The sequence below is a fragment of the Danio rerio genome, chromosome 3 (genome assembly GCF_052040795.2).
Source record: "Danio rerio strain M-AB ecotype USA chromosome 3, GRCz13ab, whole genome shotgun sequence".
Lineage (NCBI taxonomy): Eukaryota > Metazoa > Chordata > Actinopteri > Cypriniformes > Danionidae > Danio > Danio rerio.
In genome coordinates this window covers 729791-751951 of record NC_141023.1, presented here as the reverse complement: position 1 = coordinate 751951, position 22161 = coordinate 729791, and the positions used below count along the sequence as shown (strand labels likewise).

General features: G+C 39.5%; 2 protein-coding genes and 1 long non-coding RNA gene across 7 annotated transcripts; 2 read left to right on the top strand and 1 right to left on the bottom strand.

Annotated features, from left to right (window-relative positions):
• Positions 1–1790: 1790 nt before the first annotated feature.
• trim35-4 (tripartite motif containing 35-4) lies at positions 1791–14270 on the top strand. 5 transcript variants are annotated; one of them, XR_015480213.1, is made up of 7 exons: positions 1791–2363; positions 5647–5742; positions 5831–6061; positions 6914–6936; positions 7103–7221; positions 11350–13020; positions 13224–14270. XR_015480213.1 is itself a non-coding variant. In XM_087243647.1 (6 exons), exons 1-6 carry the CDS (start codon positions 1977–1979, stop codon positions 11889–11891), a joined length of 1398 nt encoding a protein of 465 aa, XP_087099773.1. In that variant the 5' UTR covers positions 1791–1976; the 3' UTR covers positions 11892–14270. The 5 variants fall into 5 exon arrangements, 2 of the variants coding, with proteins under 2 accessions (XP_087099773.1, XP_087099774.1); XM_087243647.1 differs by having other exon boundaries at positions 11350–14270; XM_087243648.1 differs by having other exon boundaries at positions 2074–2363; positions 5831–6127; positions 11350–14270.
• Positions 12245–15161, bottom strand: LOC147845346 (uncharacterized). Its single transcript, XR_015480327.1, has 2 exons — positions 13144–15161; positions 12245–12997 (listed from the first exon to the last, which is right to left on the bottom strand). It is a non-coding gene; the product is annotated as an uncharacterized LOC147845346 (long non-coding RNA).
• Positions 14820–21957, top strand: LOC101882750 (GTPase IMAP family member 4). The gene is given in 4 exon segments (XM_087243875.1): positions 14820–15466; positions 16585–16912; positions 16914–17155; positions 21487–21957. Coding segments are annotated over 4 exon segments (612 nt in total). The 5' UTR covers positions 14820–15438; the 3' UTR covers positions 21501–21957.
• Positions 21958–22161: the final 204 nt, after the last annotated feature.

The window sequence follows — 22161 nt, the reverse complement described above, 5'->3', positions numbered from 1 at the left end:
TACTTGAGTCCAGTTTATGTTATTAAAGATATTGTTCCAGTAAAAAATAACATACGGTATAGACATATTTTCCTTTAAGATTATAACAGCAGACAGTTACTATGACCATTTATGAGAAGCGGCTTTGACACAATTGTAAAAGCGCTATACAGATAAAGCTGAATTGAACTCAACATCAAAGAGCTGAAGGGCCTTAATTGAGTATTATTAAGGATATATTTAATTATTTTCCTGCTTTGAATATGTGTTCGCTATCATTGGTCATTTTAAAGTCCATTTTAAAAGCTTTTTCATGTTTTTTTTTTATTGACTTCAATAACAAACATACAAAATTCAATTTTACACAAAAAACACAATGATAATAACAGATCAGGATAAATAACAACAACATTAAAAATTAAACAAAAAGAGAAACAAAAGAGAGAAAAGAAAGAAAAAATAAATAAATAATCTTAAACATATACATACATAACACAAATACAGCAAGAGGAAAGGAGGACTTATGTATCCGTGCTATTTCCAAAATATTTATCATAAAAAACTAAGAATCTATCACTTTTCTCATTATTAACTAGTCTAAGAGATTTAATAAAAACATACATTTCTATTAAAGGGCACCTAGGTTACCCCTTTTTTCAGATTTAATATAAGTCTTTTGCGTCTCTAGAATGTGTATATAAAGTTTCAGATCAAAATACCCATCAGATTTTTCATTATACCTTTTACAAGATGCTGTTTTATACTGATTTCCAGCAGGGGGTGGTTTTGTCGTACTGCGCCTTTAAGACGATTCTTTCCCGCTCACTATTTCTACATGCCTCCTCCCTCAGCTGCGTCAGACAACAGACAGACTTAAAGGAAGAAGGTCTCACGTAGCGTTTGTGAGAGATACTACAGTAAGAACTAACCTTTACTAATCAGTATTGTGAAGTTGCATTGATGAGTCACACACAATATCGTTACAAAGTAAACGCACGCGCACACACACACATCGCAGATGACACGCACGCACGCACGCAGGCAGACAGACAGAGCGCGCTTAGCTTAGTTAAGGCTAACCTCAAATACTGTGTGGATATCTGTGATGTTAATGTACAAAATAAACCTGATTTAACTTCCACAAACCGGGATTGAAGCGTCTTCTTTTATAATTGTTCTGACACGCGGCTGTGCTGATGAAGTAAAGCTGAAGTAAATCGCTGTAATTAATTACACACATACTCTGTTTTAAAACACTGTAAACATGTGAAACTCACTCTTAATCACATTTGATGATGATTGCTGATCCTAGCGAACAGAACAGAGCTTTTATTCCCGGTTGCTTTGCGTATGTCTTGCAGCCTGGTCTTGTTGACATACACGCGACTACCGGAACATGTTAATGCACGCAGCTGTCAATCAATTCGGTGGGCGGGGGGAATCGCACACCTACGTAATGGTGCGATGGATTTGAAAACAGCTCCAATTGGCCGACCCTTTTTTTGTAGTTAAATTAAAAAAAGGACTGGGTGTGTTCATATCACCCCAGTATGACGGTCTATACACTATACCAACACACAGATCTGTCCAAACAGCTTGAAAAGTAGATTTTTTACCATAGGTGCCCTTTAAAAATATGAAAAAGAATGTTGCCAACTGGAGAATTTTTGTTTGTGAATAAAATATTTTCCATACAAAATAAAAAAGTGAATAATGTAATTCTCTGATATATCAGTTTTACTTTTTCATAGGTTGAAGAAATCGTGATTTTCCACGTGACCTATTTAAACACGTGATCAGAAGCTCCGCCCACTTTCAAACCATCAGCAGGAAGAGACGCTATAATCTCTCTCTCCTCTGATAAACAACAACAAACACAAAATCAGCCGCCAGGATGAAGAAACGCGCGTTAGAGGAGTATTTTGAGTCTTTGATTCTCGAGTTTGTTCAGAACTGAGAAAGAAAGTCATTAAAGTGAAAGTGAAACCGCGGTTTAAATGTCTTCGCAAGCGGAATACGACTACATCTGCCCGGTGTGTCATGAAGTCTTCCGTGTCCCCGTTATCTTACCATGCGGTCACAGCTTCTGCCGGCGGTGTGTCCGTCAGTTCTGGAGCGGCAGGAGGGCTCGGGAGTGTCCGGTGTGCAGGAGATCTTGCAGACATCCTCAGCCGGTGGTGAACCTGGCGCTGAAGAACCTGTGCGAGGAGTTTGAGACGCGGAGGAAACGCAGCAGACCAGAGGACATGTGCGGTTTACACCAAGAGAAGCTCAAACTCTTCTGTCTGCAGGATAATCAGCCCGTGTGTGTGGTGTGTTTCACTTCTCAACAGCACGACCAGCACACACTCAGACCCGTCGCTGAAGCTGCTGCACCCCGCAAGGTAAAGCTGCTGAATTTACTGCGGTGAAGTAGTAAATCATTAAACACCATCCTGACCTCCTCAATCATTTAATTTCAGGAAAGATTTCTGTGCAAATTCTAAATAGAGGAATCATATTTGTAGCCAGTGACTAGTAAAGTACAGCATTGTTCACAGTCAAATAAATAGAGCTAATGTTGTTTTCAAGTCTTACTTAAATGTGATTCAGACCCAATATTCAAAGTACCATGGTAAACAATATAGAGAGCGTGTCACAAGCTGTCATTGAATAAATGAATGAATGAAGTTGCTTCAATCTACTGGCCATATAATCTGCATTATCCATCTTTAAACAATTATTGCTCACAGATCTTTAAAACATTATCTGAAGCTCTCAATATCCACATTACATCTCTTTAAACTTATCCACTTCTATTCTTCTACATCAGGCTATTATTTGGTTATTTTTCTGTATCTCCTAACATTCCCTACTGTAAAGTTCATGATAGATTCCTGGCAAGACATTTAATTTAATTTAATTACATGGACATTTTTTATTTTGTTAAACTAAGATGGTTTTTAAGGTGTCCAATTACAAATCTCATACGGACAAAATAAAAATGTTATAGTTATGCTGTATTGTTTATTCTGTGGTGACATAAAATCGATCGTTCATGGTAATACTTTAATAATAATTATATTTGCGTAATATTACAGATCATCACAGGGATGGAGACAGAAATATGAATTAGAGTCTTGTGAGGAAGCTGCAATCTTGAAAGTATGATGTTTAAAAACTATTAAGCGATTGAATTTACAGAAATTGTATTACATCGTGATATATCCCATTATCAGAATATGAGGTGACTTATATGTAATATGAGAGTTTTGTCACATCATCCAGCCTGAACTCAAAGGACTGCAATTGAGTATTTTTTTTTTTTAGATATTGTAGTTTACTATGTAATTTTTAAAATGTCTACTTTTAATTATTTATTGCTATATTGGTACTTTGGAGAAAGGTTGTACAAAACAATAATAATTAAAAGACAAAAATAGTTAATGAACATAATAATATATATTTTTTACAGTTATAGACCAGCTCGACTTTTCCATGAATCAAAGAGTTTGAAAAGTGGGCACAGTTGGACAGTGTAATTAGCCCTATGTTGAATAGTACAGGAGAAATCTCTCAACACTTTATAAAAACACTGTAAAACTGTATTTTGGTTGGAAAATGTACACTTATGAACATAAAACTTAATCAACAAAATAAATAGATTCACTGTTACATCCTCTTATTGTCTAGGGGCTTGGAGAATTGTGCAGAATTAAAAAAATTAAAGACAGTGTAATATTAAATAACCCCCCCCCCCCCCAAGTCTTTTTTTACATTTATAAAAGAGTTTCTAATTATTTTCTATATTGACTTTTTATATATTTTTATCCTTTATTGACCTTTACATAGACTACTTGTTTGAACTGTCTGTTGAAATGCAGGACTCAAGACTTAAAGTCTGATTCTAAGCCAAAGAGAGATACACACACACACACACACACACACACACACACACACACACATCTAAGTGTATACGCATAAGTACCTAAGTATACTGAACACACATGTCAAGAGCCAATAGGAGTGTGTCTTAAATCAAAGATGTGATTACACTCATCCTTAGCTAAATATAGAGGTGGTGTGCAATGCGGTCAAAGATACATAGAATCACACACACACATATGAAAAATTGTGTTTAAAAAGCATTTAAAGACGCAAGCTTTGGTCAAGCTTTTAATTAACAGTATTAGTGTTTTTGTATTTGGATTCATGCTTTCTTTTATCGTCTTGTGTTCTTTTACTTGTTTTCTCTTATTGTAAAGCACTTTGTGACTCACTGTCCGGGAAATAAACCTTTACTTACTTATTTACTTATGAAAATTTTATAAAAGGAAGCAACAAATCTGTGTTCAAAAACTAAAATCACACACATCCTCAAGACAAACATAAAGTTAAATGAACATCCCGGCTTTTATATTTTAGTTTCAGTCTGTTAGTTTTCAGGATATCTATTAGCTAGAGTCTCCAAAAACAAAATGTGCATTTAGAAAATATAAAACTATTATAAACATCTCCCGGCGTTCGTGTGGGTTTCCTCCGAGTGCTCCGGTTTCCCCCACAGTCCAAACACATGTGGTACAGGTGAATTGGGAAGGCTAAATTGTCCTCAGTGTATGAGTGTGTGAATGTGTGTTTCCCAGAGATGGGTTGTGGCTGGAAGGGCATCTGCTGCGTAAAAACTTGCTGGATAAGTTGGCGGTTCATTATGCTGTGGTGACCCCGGATTAATAAAGGGACTAAGCCGACAAGAAAATGAATGAATGAATGAATTATAAACATGTGTAGTCTGCAGTTTGTCTCTTCCACCTAAATGCATCAATGATTTTTTTGTCGTCGTCTCATACTTTAGTTTCTCATCAAACTTCTGACCAATCAAATGCTCTCTCGTGTCTGACATGCCCCTCCTCCTTCTTCTCATTGTCTTGTCATTTGATGCGGTGACACTTTATTTAAATGGTCTATTTGAGTATTAGTAGTCTGTCTGCCTAATATCTGCTGATACTGCTCCTTCAGCAGACACTTAACTGACCATGAGAAACTTTGCAAGTACATGTCTACTTACTCTAACCCCAACCTAACAGTCTACCTATAATCTAATGAGAATTAATTGCAATATATACCTTAAACTCAACAAACAGACCATCAAAATAAAGTGCGACCATAGATGCGCTTGAGCTCAGCTGCTCTCACTGGCAGAGCTGTGAGAAAACAACATGCTATTGGCTGCTCTTTTCAATAGGGGAGGAGCTACTCTTTGTCCCGCCCTCTCTTCATGTTGCACTTGAGATTGAGAAACACTGAATAAACATACACATTTCAAAGCACTTCACAGGACCTTTAATTGGCCATAGACATGAAGACCCTAAAACAGCTGAGAGTCTATTGGTGAAGCGAGTGGAAATGCACTGACGTATGACTTTATGTGAGGAAGAGTATTTAAACTGTGTGCTGGGATGCGCTCACCAGACCCCTGATCAGCTGTCTCACTGTATCTGCTGTAACAATAAACGCGTCTGCTTCAAACTGAGAACTTTAAAGACCTCCACTCCCCTAATGAAATCTTCTACAGCATGTTCAACATGAGACAGAAAGTCAGGTTTTGTAGCACGTAAATGTTGGGTAAATGACAGAATGCTCAGTTTTGGGTGAACTGCCCCTTTAAGCTGTCCTTCCTCTTGACTTCAGGATCAGCTGAGTGCAGCACTGAAGATCTTACAGGAGAAACTGCAGCACAGAGAGAAGACTAAAGATGAGCTCCAGAAAACACTCCAGCACATCAGGGTGAGGAGTAGTATTCACACATGCTGCATATATATTTAAATGTGTTTATATAATGTATATAGTTGTACACATAATGTGTTGTTGTCAGGCTCAGGCGGAGCAGACGGAGAGTCAGATCAGACTGCAGTTCCAAAAGCTCCAGCAGTTTCTCCGTGATGAAGAAGAAGCTTCAGTGTCTGCTGTGAGGGAGGAAGAGGAGGAGAAGCAGCAGATGATGAAGGAGAAGCTGGAGGAGATCAATAGACACATCTCAGATCTCTCACACGCCATCAGAGACACGGAGGAGAGCATGAGCCACAGCAGCATACGCTTTCTACAGGTCTGAAGATTGATTACGGAGAGATTGATAGATTGAGTTATTGATTGGTTAATGAGTAATATATTGGTGAGTATAATATATTATTGATTGATTGAGTGATTGATTGATTAAAGGTGCCAAACGCTGCATAAGTTCAATAAGTAAAATTATTCTCTGATATCTACATAGCAGGTTTACGGCTTCAGTAAGTTTAACAAATCTCCAGAAATGCTTTTATAAGCTCCTTTATTACTCCGTAAAAATACCCCAAAAATCAAAAGGGCCGTAATTGACCATATTTGGATCGACTCGTATAATAATAATAATAATTACACATAGTAAACAATCTGAGCATCCCGTTTTCAAAATTAAAAGTCCCTCATTGTAAGTTAAATATAAGCTTAAAAATAACTAATGGAGGGAAATGATGATTGTCGTCTCACTCAGAAACCTTGTGTCCTATCAAACGCATACTGACACATGCATATTGATGATCCCAGTGTAGCACATGAGCCGGTGTTCTCCTGATGATGAGTTGCTTTAGAATAAACAACTTAAAGTACATGCAGATGTTGATGGTGCGGCCTGTGAGTCGCTGTGTTCTGATTGGCCTGTTGTCCATCGGGGTTTTACACTTGTGTGATTTACATGAGGAGGAGGAAACAGTGCTGTCTGAGGCTCTCAGTGTGACCATTTCCATACACTTATCTCTTATTATTTGCTATGCCTAGATATTGTTTGTAGGGCACCTATAATTGAAGAGCAATTGATTGATTGATTAAGTGATTGATTGATTAATAAGCAATTGATTGATAAACGATTGATTATTGATTTATTGAGCTCCTGCTGATCTGTCTTGTGTTTGTTCTGCAGGAGTTCACAGTGTCGATGGAGAGGTAAATCATCTTGCTGGTGTGTGTGTGTGTGTGTGTGTGTGTGTGTGTGTGTGTGTGTGTGTGTGTGTGTGTGTGTGTGTGTGTGTGTGTGTGTGTGTGTGTGTGTGTGTGTGTGTGTGTGTGTGTTTGCGGCTGCTCTTCTGAATCCTGAATGTTCTTCTTCTAGAGTCCAGATTTCTCCGCCTGATCCACAGATCCCTGCTGGAGCTCTGATCAATGAGTCTCGACACCTGGGGAACCTGATGCACAGAGTCTGGAGGAAGATGGAGAACATCGTCCAGCACAGTGAGTACTCATTGATCTATTTCTATTGTTCATGATTGGTTCTGATCAGCAGTTCCTTTAAACACAGCATTGCCTATTCTGATACAGATGGGTCTTATTATAGCTGGTACTACATAATCATATCATTGCATTTATGTAATCTGACCTCAGCATATCCAGACGATTCATTTAATGTCCACAAGGGGGAGACATAAACCAAAATACAGAGGCGCTGTTCCATCTGTGAATAAATTGCAAAGCTTTTCTCTAATAATTACAGCAGAAATGCAGATAACTTTTAGAAAATAGATTAGAAATAATTAGAACATTTTTAAACATAAAAATTGATCAAGTTTTTACTTTCGCAACCGCCCAACTGCAGCACGCTAGGCCCATTGGTACCCATCAGCTGCCTTGGAAGTCCTACAGGTCAACCAAGCCTGGTGGGACTCTTTCTTCAGCTTGACAGCATGCCTTACTTCCGGTGTCCTCCACTGGGTTCATGGATTGCCACCATAAAGGCATCACAGGCCTTAAAGCCACAGCTAATCATGGCTGCATCAACAATGGAGTCTGAAAACATGAACCGCTTGGTCTCAATGTCTCCAGCCTCTTTTAGAAAAAGTCAGAAAAAAGTTCTGCGAGATTCTTCAGGGACTGCAATACATTTGGGCCTGCCAGGTCTGTCTGGCCTCCTCCCATGCCAATGAATCCAACTCACCACCAGGTGGAGATCAGTTCACAGCTCTGCCCCTCTCTTTACCTGAATGTCAAGGACATACAGTTGGATATACTGACATTCAATTCAATTCAATTCAATCCATTTTTATAGCTCGTTTACAATGTAAATTGTGTCAAAGCAGCTTAACATAGAAGATTGTAGTTGTGTAAGTTGCTTCCTTGTCCTCATTTGTAAGTCACTTTGGATAAAAGCGTCTGCTAAATGACTAAATGTAAATGTAAATTGAAACAGTGTCAGTCCAGTTTTCAGAGTTAAAGATCAGTTTTAATTTTCACTGCTCAAAGTCAAAACACTGAAGACCAAATGAATCCATGCACACAGGGCCGGAGTGGGACACCTTTTCAGCCCTGGAGTTTCAAGCCTCAGACCGGCCCACCTCAGTTCACGACTGACTATATTAAAATAAGGTCATTTCCAAATCAGTTTCTAATGACGCTATCACGTCTTTTTTTGAGAAAACAGCTGCTTTAGAACTTCAAATGTTCAACAACCCTAACAGTATTATATGTCTTAACCGTAAAAACAAAAACAATAAGTTACTCTAATGAGGATCGAACCCGGGTCTGCGGCGTCTTAATCTAACAAGCTAACCGCTGGACCACAATACCTGTGTTCAGAACGGAGACACAACTGAGTTTTATAGTCATTAAAATAGATGAAAAGAGAAGAGTTGCGGTAAAATAATGAATAAAAAGGCTGTGGTCAAGTACCGGCAGCTAGCTCTCTGCAACTCTCACATGGTCGCCCACTGAAGCTAAGCAGGGCTGCGCCCGGTCAGTACCTGGATGGGAGACCACTTGGGAAAGCTAGGTTGCTGCCGGAAGTGGTGTTAGTGAGGCCAGCAGGGGGCGCCCAACCTGCGGTCTGTGTGGGTCCTAATGCCCCAGTATAGTGACGGGGACTCTATACTGCTCAGTGAGCGCCGTCTTTCGGATGAGACGTTAAACCGAGGTCCCGACTCTCTGTGGTCGTTAAAAATCCCAGGATGTCCTTCGAAAAAGAGTAGGGGGTTAACCCCAGCATCCTGGCCAGATCTGCCCACTGGCCTCTGTCCATCATGGCCTCCTAACCCTCCCCATATCATGATTGGCATATCATCACTCTGTCTCCTCTCCACCAATCAGCTGGTGTGTGGTGTGCGCTCTGGCGCAAAATGGCTGCCGTCGCGTCATCCAAGTGGATGCTGCACACTGGTGGTGGATGTGGAGATCCCCCAACCCCCACCACCCCCCCCCCCCCCCCCCCCTTTGTGTAAAGCGCTTTGAGTGCCCAGAAAAGCACTATATAAATGTAAGGAATTATTATTCTTATTATTATTATTATTAAGTAAATAAATAAATTTAAAAAGTGTGACTGCTGAGAGCAAAAGATTCTGGAGCTACAGACACCGGACCTCGCGGCCAAAAAACGGACCGGCCCACCGGGAATTCTCCCGGTCCTCCCGATTAGCCAATCCGGGCCTGCATGCACAGCTCCACAAGTCCCAAACCAAGCCAGTCAGTGGTGAGGAACAAACTTCACCAACTGACGAAAGTGAAGGAAAGAAAACTTTGAGAAACCAGGCTCAGTTGGGCACGACCATTTCTCCTCTGGCCAAACTTCTTGTGTAGAGCTGCAGTCTCTGCATGCGCTGAAGCTACAGGTGGGAGAGGTCACCGGCTGGTGTTCAGGCTGGCCCTTCACGATCAATGCAAAGACTTGTCTGTTACTGGGATCTTACAGAAATCCGTCTTATGCTCTCCACTCCTCCATGACCACTACAGCAGCTGCTCAGGATACGGCCTGGTCCAGGATTATGGAGACCTCAGGAATATTAAAAACAGACTAACACAAGCGCAGACGCCGTTCAAATTATAATGTCTTTTGGGAAGATACAACACAAAGTCAATCATCGACCTCTGACCTAGGGTGTCCTGGTGCCATGTGCACTGATGGACACAGTTAAATGATGTTCAGACTAGCACAGAAGTCCAACAACATAACACCACTCGGATTGAGATCAGGCAGGCCGTTCCTCCCAATCATGCCTCTGACCTGCGACCATTGCCCTTTCCATAATGTACCGGCCCCTTAAGTGGGCCTTTAGGAGGATGGACACACATGAGGAGACCGGCCAGGTTCTATGAGGTAAAACCCAGCCACCAGGTAGAGGTCTGCATTCCAGCGGCTGCCCCGTGGGCGCTGCGGGACCCGACCAGATTTCTGCGGCGCGGGAATACATTTCCGAATTAATCGCGGGAGCGGTTGGTAACTGGTTTAATTTGGGATGGGAGCGGGCTGTCTAGCAATATCACGGATATTGCTATACGACTGAGAGAGAGAGAGCTTTGCCTGTGTGTGTGCGCGCTTGGTGCTTGTGTGTGTGTATGTTAGTGCGCACGCACGAATGAGAGAGAGAGAGCTTTGCCTGTGTGTGTGTGCTTGGTGCTTGTGTGTGTGTTAGTGCGCGCACGCGCGTATGAGAGAGAGAGAGAACTTTGTCTGTGTGTGTGTGCTTGGTGCTGTGTGTGTGTGTGTGTGTGTGTGTGTTTATACAGACAGCTTGGCTGTCTGGACTGTATAGCTGGGTGATTTTTCCGTTTTGTTCTCCCCCGCTCTTTAGCGGGATCGGGCGTGGCGGGCAGAAAACGGGGCGGGTCGGGCAGCGGGACAACAAATTCTTAATATAAGCGGGAGCGGTCGGGTTCCGGCTAAAACCTGGCGGGTGCGGGCGGGAGCGGGATTCAAAATTTAGTCTAGTCCCGCGCAGATCTCTACCACCAGGCACTTGCATATGAGCTCCAACCCCAGGCCAGGCTCCAGGTTGAGGCTTCGGCTGTGCCATATTGGGCAACATCATGGTTCCACTCTGGGGTCTTACTCATAAGGGGGTCTGCTAATCTTTACACATGACATTTACACAAACTGTCTTTAATAGTCACTTTATCTATACTTTGTTAATATTTCATATCTGGTTGCTGGTTCGAGCCTCAGCTTGGTCAGCTGGCATTTCTGTGTGAAGTTTGCATGTTCCTGTGGGTTTCCACTGGGTGTTCCGGTTTCCCCCACAAGTCCAAAGACATGTGGTATAGTTCAATTGAATAAGCTAAATTGGGCGTAATGTGAAGGCAGGAGTGTATGGCTGTTTCCTAATGTGGGGTTGCAGCTGGATGGGCATCCGTTGTGTAAAACATATGCTGTATAAGTTGGCGGTTCAGTCCTCTGTGGCGACCTCTGATTAATAAATGGACCGAAAAGAAAATGAATGAATGTATTTTGTGTTTTGTTTGCACCCGACTACAAATATAAATTCTAGTACTGCAAAGTTTTTCTCAAGCCTTTGCAGTAGCTCAGAATTATAAATTTGTCTGATTCTGATTGCTAATGAATAAGGGTAAGTGTGAGCATCTGCTGTTTGCTCTCTGCAGCTCCTGTGGTTCTGGACCCGAACACGGCTCATCCAGATCTGCTGGTGTCTGCTGACCTGAGCAGTGTGAGATGGAGCTGGAGCAAACGGGCTCTCCCTGATAATGCGGAGCGATTCGACCACCACCCCTGTGTTCTGGCCTCAAAAGGCGTCCGCTCGGGCACTCTCAGCTGGGCAGTGGAGGTCAGACAGAGCTCAGACTGGACTCTGGGCGTCACCACAGAGCTCAACCAGAGGAAGGGCTGGGATTTCTTCAGCGCTGACGTCTGGAGCGTGTGCTATGATGAGTACAGCGTGTCCGAGCGGCCCGTGTTCGGGGTCCGGGTGAAGCAGCGGCTGGAGCGAGTGCGTGTGGATCTGGACTATGATGGAGGAACCATCAGCTTCTCTGATGCGGTCAATAACACGCACATACACACCTTCAGCTCCAACTTCACACACACACTCATTCCGTTCTTCAGCTGTTACACCATATTCAATCTCAAGATCTTACCGTCGAATAGTCAACAACAGCTCAATACTAATGCAGAACTCACTCCTTAAAGAGACAGTACACACAAAAATGACAGCTTACTGAGTATTTACTCTCCCTCAAGTGCTTCTAAACCTGAAGTTTCTTTCTTCTGTTGAACACAAAACAAGATATTTCGAGAAAGCTGAAACCATTGACTTCTGTAGGAAAAGCAAAGACTATGGAAGCAATAGTTACAGGTTTTTGGCTTTCTTCAGAATATTTTCTTTTGTGTTCAACAGAAGAAAGAAACTCATAAAGGTTTGTAATGAGTAAAGTGTGAGTAAACGAGGACAGATTTTCAGTTTTTGGGTGAGATGTGCCTTTAAAGCAGGTATTCACCTCTTGAAGTTAATGGTGACCATCAGCTGTTGGGTTTCCAGCATTTTTCAAAATATGTCTATTAGTTTGTTCATCAGAACAGGTTTTGATCAAGTGGAGGGAGAATTTTCTGAACATTAGCGCATCTGTGTTGTTTGAAACTAGGGCTGGGACAATATATTGATTTATTGCGATTTGAGATTCTGAAATGTTCTGAATGCATTGCAATTAATTCTTAAATAGATTCTGAGTTTAGTTTTTACCACCTGCTTGTAAAAATGATCCTAGAGCACCGTCTGCTGGAAAAAATTAGCCTAGAATACCGTCTGCAGAAAAAAACAATCCTAGAGTGCCATCTGCTGGTAAAAACTAGCCCAAAGTACCATATGCTAGTAAAAACAATCCTAGAGCACTGTCTGCTGGTAAACACTAGCCTAGAGCACTGTTTGCTGGAAAAACAATTCTAGAGTACCGTCTGCTTGTAAAAACTAGCTTAGAATGCTGTCTGCTAATAAAAATTAGCCTAGAACACTGTCTGCTGGTAGAAACAATCCTAGAGCGCCATCTGCTGGTAAAAACTAGCACAGCACCATATACTGGTAAAAACAAGTAGCATAGAGCATCATCTACTGGTTAAAAACTAGCCTAGAGCGACATCTGCTGGTAAAACAATTCTAGAGTACCGTCTGCTTGTAAATGCTAGTCTTGAATGCTGTGTGCTGGTAAAAAAAAATTAAATAAATAAAAAAATAGCCTTGAGTACCGTCTGCTGGTAAAAACTAGACTATAATGCTATCTACTGGTAAAAGAGCACCATCTGCTGGTAAAAACAATCCAAGAGTGCCGTCCGCTGGTAAAAACTAGTCTAGAATGCCATCTGCTGGCAAAAAAATCCTAGAGTACCGTCTGCTTGTAAAAACTAGCTTAGAATGCTGTCTGCTGATAAAAACTAGCCTAGAGTACCATCTGCTGATAAAAACTAGCTTAGAATGCTGTCTGTTGATAAAAACTAGCCTAGAGTACCATCTGCTGATAAAAACTAGCTTAGAATGCTGTCTGTTGATAAAAACTAGCCTAGAGTACCATCTGCTGATAAAAACTAGCTTAGAATGCTGTCGGCTGGTAAATACTAGCCTAGAACGCCCTCTGCTGGTCAAAAAATAATTATTGCCCAGAGTACCGTCTGCTGGTGAAAACTAGCCTAGGAGGTCATCTGCTGGTAAAAACAATTCTAGAGTGCCATCTACTGGAAAAAACAGCTGGCATATTGCACCATATACTAGTAAAAGCTAGCCTAGAGCGCCGTCTGCTGGCAGAACAATCCTAGAGTAGCGTCTGCTTGTAAAAACTAGCCTATAACACTGTTTGCTGGTAAAAAAAAAAAAACTAGCCTAGAGTACCATCTGCTGGTAAAAACTAGCACAGAATGTTGTCTGGTAAAAACCTGCCTAGAGTGCCATCTACTGGTAAAAACTACCCTAGAGTGCCATCTACTGGTAAAAAAAAAACTAGCATAGAGCATCATCTACTGTTAAAAAATAGCATAGAGCATGTCTACTGGTAAAAAAAAAAAAAACTAGCATGAAGCGCCATCTGCTGGTAAAAACTCTGAATTGTTTCCAGAGAGTCACGGTGTATTTAGGTATTTATCTTCCCAGGCCTATATAAATCACATTATATACTGAAGCATCATCGTTAATGACGTATTCAGCAATTTGAGATGCTGCTGTGAAGAGGAAAGTGTTTGAGGATTATTCCACTATATTTATCATTATTATGTTACTGTTGTTCGTGATGTTCTCAGTGTCTGAAGTTTGATTCTTCACTCATTCCCTGTTCTGTTTATCATGTTTTCTCCTATTTCTGCACGTGCACACTTTATACACAGCTAGCATTTTTCTAGATGTTGATGAATCTGTTCTGCTCCACTGACCAGAAATTGTGTCAGATTTTGGATGCTTTTGTTTTCATTGAGCCGATCTCTGATTTACTGTATGTAAAGTGAAAACAATCCTTTACTTTCCTTCATTTCATGCTTCAGCGAGTCTGTGAGGCTTCAAGCGTTAAATAAAAGACGTCTGTGTTTGTAACAGTGTTCATTATAATAACTCGTATAGGTTTTATTTGTTTCATAAGCATATCTGTTCATATTTCAGTGAAAATCTCTCTAAAGTCAGAGTCCGGGCTGATTTAGAGATTTGGAGCATTAGAAAACTCCAGCTATGAGGCCAAAAACAAAATAACTCTTCAACTCTTTTACACATGATCATTATTTTGCTCATAATAGTTTATTTATGCTTGTAGACCTGTCTTGCCAAGCTGTGTTAGGTTTTTTCACGATCATAAAGACTTTATCAGTTCATTATTAATAATAAAAAAAAAGTCTTGTAAAAAATGCAAACTTAAAAGTAATGCTACTTTTCCATTTAATAAGTTGTTATTAATGTTTAATAATTCTAAAAGCATGTCCTAATAGCACATGTACATCACAGAGATCTATTGATGATTGATCTATTTCCTCAGCTTTATGTTTAATAAAAGCAGCAGCATCTTCTGTTGATCTCTGCAGTGAGCAGTGGTTTATACTGATTAAACTGATCACTGATCTGCGAAACTTATTATATACTTAAAACAATTAAACCCCAGAAAATGAAAAACATCACTGTGTGCTGAATAAAACTTATTAAATATATTTTTAAAGTCATAACATTAAATAAATAGGCAAATAGCATGACAGGCAGAAATTAATTATGACAGATTTTTTTACGAACATACCTACTGTTTGTCCAGTGCAGCCTGATAAAACAGATTCACGTGTCAGTATTAAAATAATAAAGTGAGACACAGATAATGTGACAGCTGAAAATGCAAAGCTAGACTCACCTGAAACAGTACCAAATGTTCATAATTGTTTATAATTAGCTTATGCAGATTAAATTACAACTTTTAAATGAAAAATAAAGTCTGCGTGGTGATAAATTTAATTAATAATCTCATTTGTAAGAACTACATGTCCAAATCCCCCGTAATTCCCCTCAATGCATCATCAAGCCTAGTGTTGTTTACCTCTAACCAGTTCTGTAACAAAGCAAAAGTGAAAGCAGCTAAACTGACAGTGACTCTTCTCTTCGGGTTTGTCCAATCTAATCTCCTCTCAAATACAGTATTTGTTTAATTAATCTGCTCTTTTGGTTTTGTGTGAAGCATTAAGTTTATCCAGTAAACCGTGTGTGTTTGGAGGATTCTCTATCATTAAAGATGGCGGAGGGAGCTTCACCACTTACAGGTAAGACACTGTCTGCGTCTGAACAAATGTTTCTTATAGGAAATGTATATATTCTGATTTAAGCTGCGTTATCTACATCTCTGATTTTGGGGTGAAACATTTTATAATAGTGTTTTAAATCCTAATCACAGAGTGAGAAATGGAAATAAATCACAGACAGGTTCGCTTTTAGTGTAAAATGATCATGTGTTTGGCTATGGGATTACATATGTGCCATCAAATTTATGTCAAAACAAACCATTGTTGATTTCATTTGAGCTTGACGTTCACTGAAAGCGCTGCCAGTGTTTTTACTTTCACTTTTAAGATCAAAGTAAATAAGACACAATGAACTTTTAAATCTGTGCAACTATAGTGTAAAAAGTATGATGGGATACTCTACAGAGATTAGAGCATAAGATGACTCCCTTCAAGTCTAACACAGCCTTTGTTTGTGCATCACTGAAGCTAAGTTTCCATTCACCTATTCTAATGCTCATTTTGGGATATTTGCTTAAATATTTGGTTGATGGAAACGCCATGATGCACATCAACTTTGAAAATGCGCATAAAAAGCATACGTGCATAAATGAGTAGATAAGCTTTTTATTCAATTAGAAAAGAGCCCATAATAAGAACTTAGCGCTGTTATTCCATTAGGGCGGAGCTATCAGTTATTTTGGGTGGGGCTATTGATCATTTGGGGTGGAGTTATCAGTCCTTTAAGGTGGAACTTCAGTAATTTAGGGTGGGGCTATAAGTGCTTTAGGGCTGGACTATCTGTCGTTTAGGTCGAGGCCATCAGTCAGATAGGGCGGGGCCATCAGGTGACAGGTTAATTAACCAGCTGTGTATATTTGTGTGCTGTGTCATGTTTAGAGGTATAACATGTCCACACAATAGCAGAGCCGTGTGTAACCAGTGAACATTATTATTTTACAACCGTCTTAAAAAGTTTACAATTACAGTGCATCAATATCCTAAATGATCTGACAGAATGAACACAGAACTGCTTTCCTAGGATGGATTTCAGTGGATGGAGATTCAGAATTCTTCAAAACTCTTATCTGAAACAAAACCTATGTTTGTCTCAGTCAGCGATGAGAGTCTGATCTTCTTATTCTCTATCTCTATTTCAGGTGATGCAGTGGTGCGGATTCTCCTGGTGGGCAGGAAAGGTTCTGGGAGAAGCTCATCTGGAAACAGCATACTGGGAGAAAACAGGTTTACAGAGCAGGAGTGTGAGCTTAGTGAAGGTCAAACACAGATCGGGCACAGACGGGTTCATGTGCTGGACTGTCCAGATGTGCTGGATCCAGATAAGGATAAAGAGAAACTGCAGGAGCAGCTGCTGTCTGCATGTTCAGCAGGTCTCAGTTCAGTTCTGCTGGTCGTGCCTTTAGTGAAGAAGCTGGAAAATGAACAGGAGATGCTGGAGTTTATTAAAGATCTGTTTGGTCCTGAAGTGCGTCATGATCCTGTTCACTCATGAAGATGAGGATGAGGCCAGAGTTTCTCAACTTCTACAACAAAAAGTCAACGTGGATCTCCAGCAGCTGCTGACTGAATGTGGAATAAAATATCACTGTATAAATAACAAGAGAAGATCAGAAGATCAGAGAATACATCTGCTGAAGAAGATTGAGGGATTGATGAAGGAGAACGGGGGAAAATTGATCAGGAGAGGCAGCAAGGGCATCTTTGTCAACTGTAAGTGTGTTAATAATGTTTTAAACAAAGTCATTAATAAAAAATATATGACTTCACATTTGCAGGATCTTTTGAACCTTTTTTTAATGCGGTAAACACAAAAGTAATGAAATGTGTACTCTATTATTATCTAATAATTGAAGCTGAATGTATGATTCAGGAGGAGACAGTCAGAAATAGTGATCGTGGAGGAGTCTGTAAGTTTTTTAAAAGTTTTTTAAAATAAATATTTTTAAAAGAGAAAATGTCCTTAAATACACATACAGACATTATTTTCAGAGATGACTTGACATCATCTGTGTTGTTATTAAAACTGTTTCATTAAAGCTTCTACTATTTTTCAAAAAACAAACGTTTATTTCTTGGAGATGTAAAATGTACTGCAGATCTACAATCATAGGCCAGTCTGTTCACTCCTCATCATGAGTCCAGGTCTGTGATCTGCTGTTTCCATCCACCTATTTTAATGCTCATTTTGGGATATTTGCTTAAATATTTGGTTGATGAAAACGCCATGATGCACATCAACTTTGAAAATGTGCATATAAAGCATACGTGCATAAATGAGTAGATAAGCTTTTTATTCAATTAGAAAAGATGCGCTTAAACTTTGATGGAAACACTTCTACTGAACAAATTTTAGCATGTGTATTGAAAAGGTCATGTGATTGTGTCATTAGACATCATGTAATGATGAAAGTGTGTGTGAATGGACAAACCAGCAGGCTGAGCACACTGTAAAGCATGTTGTCTTGGTCATAATAAAACGTCTTAACGATGTTAGTATTAGTGTTATTATATTATTAATGATATCCAGAATCAAGAGCGTCTGTGCTCCGCATCTCATGCCTTCAAACGCCACCGCACGTTCACTGTGTGTCAGGATTGCCTTGTGAGATGCAGTCATTTATTAAATGCTTCATGTTTTGTTTGCATATTATTAGTGACAATAGGTTTAGATGAGATCTGCTGCACAGGAATAAAACTGTATATGGATTACTGTGGTAATTATCACAACCTAAATATTACTGATGTCATTAATGATCAGCATTTTTCTACACTGCCGAGATAACACTGTACACAGAGTATGCTGATATCTAGCAAAAATCAATTACTGAAGCACTAGTGAAAATGTACAAGCGAAGCACAGCAATGAATGTAAACGGTGTTTGATAGGACGGTGCAGAAATAAATGTGGCTTTTTTTAGAGGTGACGTCCATCACAAGCATGTGTGGTTCTCTCCCAGTATTCTATGTGTGACCTGCAGTGCTGAATAAAACTAAAAACAAATCAAGTACTTTAAAATGTCAGTGAGAAAACTGGACAGATCACTCTCCTCTCAGATTTTTTCCTCTCAGATCAGTTTCCACAAGTGTCGTTTGGCAGCATGAGATGAGAATGCATTGTTATAGTTTTTGGGTGAGGAAAAAGTGACATTGTCTTTGACCCAAATGGACATACGCTGTGATTACACATAAATGAAGGATTTCATTTTCAGATACTTGACATGCATTTCACTGAACTGGGATGTTCAAATGAGTCCATTGATCATTTGGGTTGGAGTTATCAGTCCTTTAGGATGGAACTTCAGTATTTTAGAGTAGGGCTATCAGTTATTTTGGGTGGGGCTATTGATCAATTGGGGTGGAGTTATCAGTCCTTTAAGGTGGAACTTCAGTCATTTAGGGTGGGGCTAAAAGTGCTTTAGGGCGGGGCTATCTGTTGTTTAGGTCAAGCCTATCAGTCAGATAGGGCGGGGCCTTCAGGTGACAGGTTAATTAACCAGCTGTGCATATTTGTGTGCTGTGTCATGTTTAGAGGTATAAAATGTCCACACAATAGCAGAGCAGTGTGTAACCAGTGAACATTATTATTTTACAACCGTCTTAAAAAGTTTACAATTACAGTGCATCAATATCCTAAATGATCTGACAGAATGAACACAGAGAGCTTTCCTAGGATGGATTTCAGTGGATGGACATTCAATTTCCAGAATTCTTCAGAACTCTTATCTGAAACAAAACCTATGTTTTTTCTCAGTCAGCAATGAGAACCTGGACCCGGTTTTTCAAAAGGTTTGTTCCGGATAAAATTGATCCGGATTTAGTAATCCTGTTTTTGCGATCTGGATCACGTAATCCAGCTTACTTTTTGAGCCAGTTTTTCAAAGCAACATCGGATTGGATCAATCTAATCTGAATAGGAACTTTTAAGGATCACTAAATCTGGATTACCAGTGCTCAAACAGCAGAGGAGATCACAATGTAGAACTCTAGATATGTGAAGAGCAACAAGTAGAATAGCCAGCGTGGGGTCAATATAACTTTATTTTTATTAAAAATGAAAACTAAGAAAATTTTTTAATTATCAAAATAATTATAAATAATTAAAACAAGAAAACAAGAAAAAGATGTAAATAAAAAAAAGACTTAATGTCAAAAACTCCACAATAATTTCAGACTTCCTGATCTGATGTGGAGAGAGCAGCTTGTCTGAGCGTAGCCTTTAGGAGGCGAATCTCAAGTCATTGGTCTTGGTTTGCTGCAGTTTGGTCAGAGTCAGTTGTTTCTCTGCCAGATGAAGCTGTGCTTCTGCTCTTTCAGTCTCTTTTTGCAATTGTTGAAAGTGATTTCAAAAATCAGGCATTGCCATTCTTTGCATATTTTTTTTTTTTTTTGTTATTCTGTTATCATTGCATGCATCACTAATAAATATTCTAAAAAAGAAATTATTTTCCATTGTGATGAATATATATATATCAGTTATTGACAGAATAAAATTTATTGTTTTTGGTCAGTTTTGACAGCTGTTTGGGGGGTTATTTTATGAGGCCAAACTCTTTCTACTTTGCTGTAGGCCTATACTGAAAGGCTGAATATGTTAAAGCCTATACTCACTATAGCCTGACAGATACACAAATAAAATTAAAACCTTATGAATAAATAGTATATCTCGTAAGATACTGCATGATCCAAAAATAATATTATTAAATAAATTTTTTAAGTTTTCATTACATTTTGGGCATGAAATCCACACTAAATTCACCCTTCTGATGGGATCAGTTTAATCCAGGTTTATTGGATCAAAGTGATCCAGATCCTACAAAAAAGGTCTGAAAAACCCAAACTAAAGGTTTGATCCGGATCAAAACCAAGATTGGATTACGTGATCTAATCCGATTAGCTAATCCGTTTTTTCTTTTGAAAAACCCATTTTCAAGATTTGATCCAATCCAACATCCTAGTGGATTACTTTTGAAAAACCGGGCCCAGATGATCTTATTCTCTATCTCTATTTCAGCTGATGCAGTGGTGCGGATTCTCCTGGTGGGCAGGAAAGGTTCTGGGAGAAGCTCATCTGGAAACAGCATACTGGGAGAAAACAGGTTTACAGAGCAGGAGTGTGAGCTTAGTGAGGGTCAAACACAGATCGGGCACAGACGGGTTCATGTGCTGGACTGCCCAGATGTGCTGGATCCAGATAAGGATAAAGAGAAACTGCAGGAGCAGCTGCTGTCTGCATGTTCAGCAGGTCTCAGTTCAGTTCTGCTGGTCGTGCCTTTAGTGAAAGAGGTGGAAAATGAAGAGGACATGCTGGAGTTTATTAAAGATCTGTTTGGTCCTGAAGTGCAGAAGTGCATCATGATCCTGTTCACTCATGAAGATGAGGATGAGGCCAGAGTTTCTCAACTTCTACAACAAAAAGTCAACATGGATCTCCAGCAGCTGCTGACTGAATGTGGAAGAAATTTTTGCTGTATAAATATCAATATAAGATCAGAAGAGCAGAGACAACATCTGCTGGAGAAGATTACAGGATTAGAGGCAGAGAATGGAGGAAAACTTATCAAGAGGAGGAGAGGCAGCAACGGCATCTTTGTCAACTGTAAGTGTGTTAATAATGTTTTAAACAAAGTCATTAATAAAAAAATATATGACTTCACATTTGCAGGATCTTTTGAACCTTTTTTTAATGTAGTAAACACAAATAAAGAAATGTGTACTCTATTATTATCTGATAATTGAAGCTGAATGTATGATTCAGGAGGAGACAGTCAGAAATAGTGATAGTTGATGAGTCTGTAAGTTAATATTTTTAAAAGAGAAAATGTCCTTAAATACACATACAGACATTATTTTCAGAGATAACTTGACATCATCTGTGTTATTATTAAAACTGTTTCATTAAAGTTTCTATTATTAAAAAAAAAAAAAAAGCTTTTTTTTTTCTTTCTTGGAGATGTAAAATGTACTGCAGATCTACAATCATAGGCCAGTCTGTTCACTCCTCATCATGAGTCCAGGTCTGTGATCTGCTGTTTTTGTTGTAGTTTCAGGATTGTAGTCTCCAGCTGCAGATCCAGACTCATCCTGAGAAGAAAAAACTAATCAGGTCAGATCCGGTTCTGCTGGGGAAAACTGGATCATTTCATAAATGTGGTAAATTTCTCCTTCAGCTCAAACTCTATAGTCAGCATGTGCTGAAACTATTCTTTAAAATGTGTGAAACAAATCCCCAAATGAAGCTCATCAAATCTCAGTGAGAAACACAAACTATCATGACAAACTGAATGATGACGGCCAAACTTATATCAGCAGCAGAACTCTGATGTTTGCTAAATGGAGGATGGGTTTTAACATGATGAGGGATATTGATAAACGGCCTTGCTTATTGTTGTATGTGTTTGCAAGTCACTACAGCAGTGTCTGATGATGCTGGTGCTGGAATAATCCACTGTAGAGCAGTGTTATAAAGGTGGAGGAAATGTGTGTGTGTGTGTGTGTGTGTGTGTGTGTGTGTGCCAAGCACTTTTTATAGTACTCCGTTAGTTTTAAAACTTTGAAATATGGTTGTGTCTTGCTTAAATATGTACTTGATTTTATTTAGGTGTCATCAATCAGAGTGCCATATACTTTGACAAAGTGCTTTGTCTGTTGGGTATGGTGAGAGGGGGGTCCTGCAAGCGATCTGTTCAACAATTGACTTCCCAATATACTGCTCAGCA